At 34.6% G+C, this 8,920-nt stretch overlaps 1 protein-coding gene across 2 annotated transcripts; it reads right to left on the bottom strand.

The window, feature by feature from the left end:
• Positions 1 to 363: 363 nt before the first annotated feature.
• LOC307123832 (uncharacterized protein) lies at positions 364 to 7,920 on the bottom strand. 2 transcript variants are annotated; one of them, XM_079812571.1, is made up of 2 exons: positions 7,577 to 7,634; positions 364 to 1,619 (listed from the first exon to the last, which is right to left on the bottom strand). In XM_079812571.1, exon 2 carries the CDS (start codon positions 1,606 to 1,608, stop codon positions 691 to 693), a length of 918 nt encoding a protein of 305 aa, XP_079668697.1. In that variant the 5' UTR covers positions 1,609 to 1,619; positions 7,577 to 7,634; the 3' UTR covers positions 364 to 690. The 2 variants fall into 2 exon arrangements, with proteins under 2 accessions (XP_079668697.1, XP_079668698.1); XM_079812572.1 differs by lacking the exon at positions 7,577 to 7,634 and adding an exon at positions 7,906 to 7,920 and having other exon boundaries at positions 366 to 1,619.
• Positions 7,921 to 8,920: the final 1,000 nt, after the last annotated feature.

Below are 8,920 nucleotides of genomic sequence, written 5' to 3'. Positions count from 1 at the left end.
TCACTAATGGTCAATCATAACTTAATTAATCACTTAATTATCTCATTAACTTTAACACTTCTTAAGTGTTACTTTTAACACCCTGTAGTGTGGACACATATGCACACTGAGGAGTGTTAATTTAACACTGGGGATTTTGCTGTGTACAAAGCCTGATGCTAAACCACTGAAGTGACCCTTTAACTGATGCCATGTGCTGCATTATACAGTAGTGTCTGTTGTCAGTCATTTAAAAATAACAAAGGTAATAAAGTATTTAAACTTATAATAACTTTCCCAAATTGCACTACTGTAACTGCATTGAACTGAGCAATGCACTAAACATGCACATTTAATGTAATAGAATCAAGCAGTTTGTGTCTTGTCTGCTTTTCTTCATCATAAAGATTTTTATTGATTGTCATATTGTTAGAATCATTGAGCTCTGTTGATCTTTTGTTTGCATTTCTTTTCTCTGCGTTTTCACCATTCACTAAAATCTTTGTTCAAAACTGAGAATTTTCTGAAAAGCTTTACAATAATGCCTCATTTGTCAATAGTAATAATAATTTTCATTATTTGCTTGTGTTTTTGAAGGCATGGGATAGAGAAGCATGAAATTGTCTAGTGAGTCCAACCAAAATCACTGGAATGGACATCTTGTGGAAGATTTCCAAAGCATCTGAGTGCAGCAATAGAAGATAGTCTGTTTTAAAGTATGGTGCAGAAACTTTCCCAGAATCCCATCCTCATGGGTAAGTTCTCTGAGGGGTATGCATCTGGGGTATGCATCGGGATTATGGTGTGTGTGTTTCTGCTCTGTGTTGCAGGAGGCTCACTGTCATCTGAATCACTGGATGATGAAGTGACCACAGTGAAATCTAGACTGACTGTGTTTGTAGTTTGAGGACTGTAGTTGATGACTGGTGTTGGTAAGACAGGCTGTGTGTAATTCTTGTTGTCATCTATCTGTATGTTGGTGTGATTTCTCTGTGTTTCAGGAGGCTCACTGTCATCTGAATCACTGGATGATTGAGTGACCGCAGTGAAATCTGGACCGACTGTGTTTGTAGTTTGAGGTCTGTAATTGGAGAGCGGTGTTGGTAAGAAGGTCTGTCTGTATGTATAATATCCCATCTCCACCATAAAGTCCTCTAAAGTCCTTCTCCTGATGTTCATGAGAAGACCTCTGGAGATCGGGTAAGTGGCGTTTGGATCATAGTTCGATCGGTCGTGGTGTTGAGTCACATAAACTCTATGAAAACACTCCTCATCGTGGAGACTGACAATGATGCGGTCTGTGTTGCTGTTGTGCTGGTCAGGATATTGGTCTTCTGAGACGTAATCAGGAAGTTCTTCAGCTCCCGGTGAATTTAGATTGCCAACCACATAGTAAGGGAAATCTATGTCTGGGAGAAGTTTATTCCCATAGTCATCATATCTGTTCTCAAAAAGGTGAAAACCGAAATCTCCTTCAGCTGGGTCACATTCAGAGAGCATGATATTGCCATTGCCAAAAGAAACACAGTCATTGGCAAACCAGTAGAGGAGTTTGAGTCCGTGTCTGGGATGGGGTCTTCCGAACCCAGAGTCTCTCAGGTGGGCTAATTCATTTAATGTTTTCATCATGGTCCTGTACCCTAGGAGGAAAGAGGAATATATATATATATATATATATATATATATATATATATATATATATATATATATATATATATATATATATATATATATATATATATATATATACACAGCAAAATCCCCAGTGTTAAATTAACACTCCTCAGTGTACATATGTGTCCACACTACAGGGTGTTAAAAGTAACACTTAAGAAGTGTTAAAGTTAATGAGATAATTAAGTGATTAATTAAGTGATGATTGACCATTAGTGATGAGAAACACAAGAACTACAACTGACTTCAGCCACAGCTTTAGATGAAATCAACTGAAGATAAAAGAAGACATTAAATCTCTGAAGATCTCAGCAGAGGAGGATTAAACAACTCCACAAACAGCATTACCAGCTTCACACATTACTAACCAGACTGACTTTATTTCTGTCAGACAACTACAGAAGCTCTTATTGAGAATTACATTTTTTGTTGAAACTTTTTTAATGTTACCATCATGGTGATCAGTGTTTTCTTTAGTTGGGCAGTTTGATGACATTTTAATGTTAGTGTTTCTCTGGCTGCTGTAACTGAGTTTACTATGGCAAGAAAAGCAAGAGTAAACACAATCAGATGCTCTCGGCTGCTCAGTGATAAGAGTATGATCATTGTATAGAGATTTAAATCACTGATTAATTTTGTTTTTACTGTGATTCTAGGAAAGATCCAGATTGGTTTTAATCAGTAGAGCTGAATATGTTTTAAAGCAGATTGTACACTAATCACTTCTAACTCCTGCGAGATTAACTCACACACAGACATCAAGAATCAGCCTATGAATCTCAACAATGGTGACATGCTTCATGCCTCAATGCATTCTGGGAGCCATGGATGAGTTTTGCATGATGCACCCAGAATGCATTGCGGCATTAAGCATGTCACCATTGTTGAGATTCATAGGCTGATTCTTGATGTCTGTGTGTGAGTAAATCTCGCAGCAGTTAGAAGTGCTTATTGTGTGATGTGTTATTAAACCGGAAAACAAGACTTATGTACATGTTTTAAACATTGATCAGTTTATCTGATGAAAACGCTGCTGGATCTCCTGCTGTAGAGTCACAATGCTACTATAATCAATGACTCTCAGGATATCTGCAAATAAGGCCAATATATGATAACAACTGTTTCACCAACAACAAGCCAACATCATCTGTCATCAACTTGTCATCATCAATTTTCTCTTGCTGTTCTCACCGTAACAAACAGTTACAGCAGCCAGAGAGAAAAAATGCTGACAAGTCAAGGGTGAAGAGCCCAACTAAAGTAACACTGATCACCATAATGGTGGCGTCAAACAAAACTATTATTTTCAATAAATCATCAACATCTAAACCTCAGTAAGAGCTTCTGTAGACGTCTGACAGAAATAAAGTCAGTCTGGTTAATAATGTGTGAAGCTGGTAATGCTGTTTGTGGAGTTGTTTAATCCTCCTCTGCTGAGATCTTCAGAGATTTAATGTCTTATTTTATCTTCAGTTGATTTCATCTAAAGCTGTGACTGAAGTCAGTTGTAGTTCTTGTGTTTCTCATCACTAATGGTCAATCATAACTTAATTAATCACTTAATTATCTCATTAACTTTAACACTTCTTAAGTGTTACTTTTAACACCCTGTAGTGTGGACACATATGTACACTGAGGAGTGTTAATTTAACACTGGGGATTTTGCTGTGTATATATATATATATATATATATATATATATACACTATTACATTTTTTTGTGTGAAATGACAGTATATTCCATATATTCTCTTGTATCTAATTCACCCTTCGCCTCAAGTTTGATTGACAGGCGATTTGACCAATCACATCGCCGAATCTGCCGTTTTGTCGATCATGACACATTAAAAAGCCCCAAAACAGTACTTGTTGTTTAAATGTCTTTAAAAATGACAATTTGAAAGTTGAGACTTTGTTTCATATCAAAAGTAACATGCTCTGTCCTGTGTGTCGGTGTGTTGTCAGTGTCCTCTTTGCTCCGCGATGTACATTTACATTTAGTCATTTAGCAGACGCTTTTATCCAAAGTGACTTACAAATGAGAGCAATAGAAGCAACTGAACAAGCAAGTTTAGGTGTATTTTCTCTACGTGAGAATGTGCCATGGCTTGTCGGACACAGCAACAGTAGCGGGTCTTTGCAAACTGTCAATTGCACTCTTGGAAATTTCTTGTAAAATCCACAATATCATACTGTATGTCTGCATATGTACTATGAAGGTTCCCAGCATGCAGTGCGGCATGAATAGATTATGCTGTGGAGTTTCTTGATTCATGTTGGTTTTATGTGTGCTTAACATATTTTTGGTTCACTTTTAGCAGTTTATGTTTGTGTATTTTGTAATATTCAGAATTTATCTTTATTATTATTAGTATTCGTTGAGTGTCACCATTGTTGTGTTTTGTATGTCGAGTATTGATATCTGTGCATCATCAGGTGATGGAATAAAAAAACTTATGTTGCAAGATTGTAAAGATGAATCACAGCAGCTGTTTTAATATTGCGAAATACCCATATACTAACAATTATGAATTTGAAATAAGTTACAGGTAAATCTTTATTTTCAAACAGCTATAGTATAGTTTGACTAACTTAAAATCAGCCAATTAGCTTATTTTATATTCTAGCTTGTCATTGACACTTCTGACTTGATTAGATCAGAAATTTGAATATGAATATTCAAGGTCCAAGATCCCAAGCCAATGGAACACTGATCACCATTATGGGGACTTCAAAACATAATATTTCTGGGTAGGGTGACCACCTGTCCCGCTTTGCGTTGTACCGCACAGCATTTTCACCCCTTGTCCCGCATGTCGCATATTGAGAAAATGTCCCGCATTTTCACCAGTCTGATCATAATGAGAAAACATGCATGCGTTCTTTTGCCTTTTTAAGAAAGCATTTTATTTATTATTATAGTTTTTCACCTATATTTAACAGTGCTTTGTCAGAAGTAACATCCCGCCTTACACAAATATACAAAAGCCGTTTTTTTAAACCATATCCAATGGTTGAAAAGAAAGGAGTAAACACGGTCACTAGTCGGTTGTGACGGCTGTCAATCAAAATGTGGAGCGTTGATTCGTTCCATGTGTTCCCTGTCAGAAAACGAATGGATAGTTCTGTATATAAATAAATAAATATATATATATATATATATATATATATATATATATATATATATATATATATATATATATATATATATATATATATATATATATATATATATATATATATATATATATATATAAATACAGTTCTATATATAAATTAATATACAAGATTAACTAATTTAATGTTGTTTTATTTATTTCATTATTTATTTATTGATTTTAGTTGCACTTGGTCAGAACAGTTTCAAAAGTAGTTATCTGCATGATGCCTGCTGCCTTTGGGCTCAGTGATGTTGAATTTAAGATTATACAACAGTTTCAGGTTATGTTTTAGTGTTGGTAACATGTCCCACATTGTCCCACACAAACTTAGTAATCGTCCCACATTTGGTTTGTTTGATGGTGGTCACCCTAGTTCTGGGGTGGGCAAGTGAGGAAATCTGTGTGCGAATGAACAACATATAGCACAGATTATCGCAGCAAGCCTAGTTGTCAGAAATTGGATGTCTTGAATTTGGTTGGTAAATTTTAAAATCCTGACAGACATTATTTGTATGCCCTTGTTGTTATGGCATCCGCATCTACAGCGGAGTTACACTTTCATGACTTTGAGTTTGACTCATGAGTTTGCTTGTGTATTTGCAGCCTTTTGTTTTGTGCAGTTGTAATTTGTAATATTGTGTTTTTAATATATATATATATATATATATATATATATATATATATATATATATATATATATATATATATATATATATATATGAATAATTAACTATAGTTCATGATTTAGTCAGAAATTAAGATCACCTTTTTTTTGCTAAAAATTTGCCAAATTGTATTGCTCACACTTAAGTCATAAACACATTGTGAGACTTGTAATGGTGTTGACATAATCCCTCTATATTTGTAACAATATCTTGTAATTGATCATGCTTGAGTCACACACACTTCAATATTCAGCATCAAAACACAACAATGGTAGCTATAGTAAGTCGAGAGTAAATCTGAATTAAAAGATCAAGTACTCTCTACAGTTCTTTTTTAGTTACTAGAACTGAGGTCAGGACTCTGTGGAGGCCAGTCAAGTTCCTCAACACCAAACTCGCTCATCCATGTCTTTATGGAGCGACGCTTTGTGCACTGGAGCAGTCATGCTGGGACAGGAAGGGGCCGTCCCCAAACTGTTCCCACAAAGTTGGGAGCATGAAATTGTCCACAATGATTTGCTGAAGCATTAAGAGTTCCTTTCACTGGAACTAAGGGGCCAAGTCCAGCCCCTGAAAAAAAAAACAAGTCCCGTTCTCCTGGCATGTTTTAGGCTTTCAAATATAAAGAATTATTATCGGTATTGGTCAAATTGTTAATATCGGTGCATTCCAAATTAGAATTATTTTAACTTTTGTTTTTACAATTAATTGAACTTATTTCAGAGAGTATTATTTATTGGGGTATTAAAGTTTTTGAGTAAAAGTACCTCACCATTATTAAGTATTATTTTGGGGAATGTATTGGAATATCATAATGACTTGCGTCTTTCTGTAATGATGACATTTTTTTGTTTGCATAAATTTAACTTAATCGCCAATGACATGCGTTTTAGTTTAAGTACTGATAAGGCAGCATTTTTTAGAAGAATTGTTTACCAAAAAATAAATAAATGTTTGTCATTCCAGACCTGCATGTCTTTCTTCAGTGGGTCACTATATTTAAATGTCTAACACAGTAAAATAATCTGCTGAAAGGTTTCAGGTTTCAGGATGTTGGTTTTAGCTTAACATTTGCTGTGTCCGAGTCTTGCATAAACAGAACAATGAGAATATGGCACTGGTTGGACCGGTTTCTTTACAATGGCCTTTTCACAATACTAAAATGAGAAAAAAATTCAAACGTTAATTTAACTAATCTAAGATAAATGTTTACTTTTAAGTACTTTAGTACAATTAAATGTAGACATTTTTCCTCCAAGTATGTTTTTGGCTAGGTATCTTCAACTGTGTAAAATGTTTGACATCTCCAAATTATTTGTAGATTCTTGAAGCTTCTATTGAAAAATACTATTAAAATGTAGAAAACAACTGGCCTAGCAAAGCATACTTTACACTCCAACATTACAATATTTATTTATATCAATATTATGATGAATATTAATCTGCTTCTGTTTCATTAAGAGCCTTTTTTGTCTCAATATTTAACTGTAAATATAATCATGCAGTCCAAGTTTACTGTCTAACCTTCATGGAGGCAAAGTTCTTCATAGAGTCATAGTGTAATAAATAATCTTGTTTAAAATACCAGGAATTTGAGGTAACACTTTAGTATGGGGAACAATTCTCATTTTAACTAGTTGCTTATTAGCTTGCATGTTACTAGAATATTGGCTGTTTATAAGTATTTATAAAGCACATATTAATGCCTTATTCTGCATGATCATATTCTACACCCCTTAATTCACCCAATATCTAAACTTGGCAGTATATTCATAGTTAATAGTGAGTATGTGTTACATAATTTGACACAGCCTTACACAGCTTTACTACATCAGAAAAAGACAGAACCTCTATTGGACTAATCATTTGTCTTGGCTATTGTAATGTTTCTCAACTGTTTTCTATTGCAGTTACTTGTGTTTTGTGATCAGCAGAGCCACTCATTCTCTGTAAATCTCTTTTTTCTACTCTGGTTGTCACTCTAAGAGAGTGAGTATTTTGTGTATAATGTAAAATGTATATATTCAAGCAAAAATCACTTTTGTTTAATAGAGAAATATATTCTTCCACAAGTGATACAGAGAAAAAGAGACCATACCTTGTTGAAAACCGTCATATATTGTACCTTCCTGCTGTAGAAGAACAGATAAGCTGAAATGTGCGCTCACTATCTGAGAAACACTAAACCAGACGCCAGTCTGGGCGTGTCATAACTTCACGCTTCGGCTTCTACATGGGTTTCTGTACTGATTCTGTATCCTCCTCAGCACTAACTGCACATTTCTGATGTTTCTCTTATTAAAATGCCTGAATTAACTCTTCTTCTGATGAGTAATTACTTCATTGTGCTGGTGAGGCTCCAGAAACAGTTTGAAAATGACTCGACTACTGGGGCTTCATAAGATCCTGAAAGACAATACATCTTACCTGTGTGCAATTTTGTCCACTGAATCATATGATGTTTGGGTGTGGTTTACCTCAAGAGCTTGTAACGCTGTCCTTAAAGCGATAGTTCACCCAAAAATGAAAATATTCAAAAATATTCTTCCTTTGTGTTCAGCAGAACAACGAAATTCATACAGGTTTGGAACAATTTGACCGTGACTAAATTATGACAGAATTTTAATTTTTGGGTGAACTATCGCTTTAATGAAAATGTGGAAGTGGGAGGAGCTTCAGTGCTTCTGCTCAAAGGAGAAACTATAATTACTCATGGTAAGTTAGTACTATATACTAACTATAATCCTAATACTTGGATTCTGGAGCATTTTATTTTATTCTTAAAAATTAAAGCAATTACATTTTTTCAGATCTGACTTAAAAGTCTGAATGTGTTTCATGACTGAACTGAACTGACTGATATATTGAATTATTGTGTAATCTGTTCCTTATGTTATGTGTTATGTCACTAAGTAGGAGTTGTGAGAGCTTGTCATCATCTCAATCCTCAACCCTGACATGATGTTTGAGTGTGGAATGCACATCTGCAAACATAGATATACACTTGACCAGTAATTGTTTTGAATTAATGGATTTTAAATTCAATATTTTCTGAAATCTATTTTGTCAAGCTAACAACAATCAGTGTTTGTCTCTACTTCTGAGAACAAAGTGTGTTCCGCGAATTGGACCAGAAGAAGCTGCGAAGATCACTGTGATAATCCTGAGGAAGATGAACCAGAACAGTTAAAGAACAATCATAGTGAAGGCGATTCTGCTTGTTATCATCAGGTGTCTTCAATAATGGCCAATCATCACTCAATTAATCACTTAATTATCTCATTAACTTTAACACTGCTTCAGTGTTACTTTAACACTCTTATTTTAACACTTTAGCACTCTTAAGTGTGGTCTCACATACACTCCCAGGAGAGTTAATTTAACACTGGAGTTTTTGCTGTGTATGTATATGTGTGTGTGTATATATATATATATATATATA

Source organism: Gobio gobio, assembly GCF_949357685.1.
Source record: "Gobio gobio genome assembly, chromosome: 3".
NCBI lineage: Eukaryota > Metazoa > Chordata > Actinopteri > Cypriniformes > Gobionidae > Gobio > Gobio gobio.
This window is presented reverse-complemented; position numbering and strand designations above follow the sequence as displayed.

Coding starts and splice junctions, on each gene's coding strand:
- LOC307123832 (XM_079812572.1), bottom strand. CDS start 1,608: ATGATGAAAACATTAAATGAATTAGCCCACCTGAGAGACTCTGGGTTC.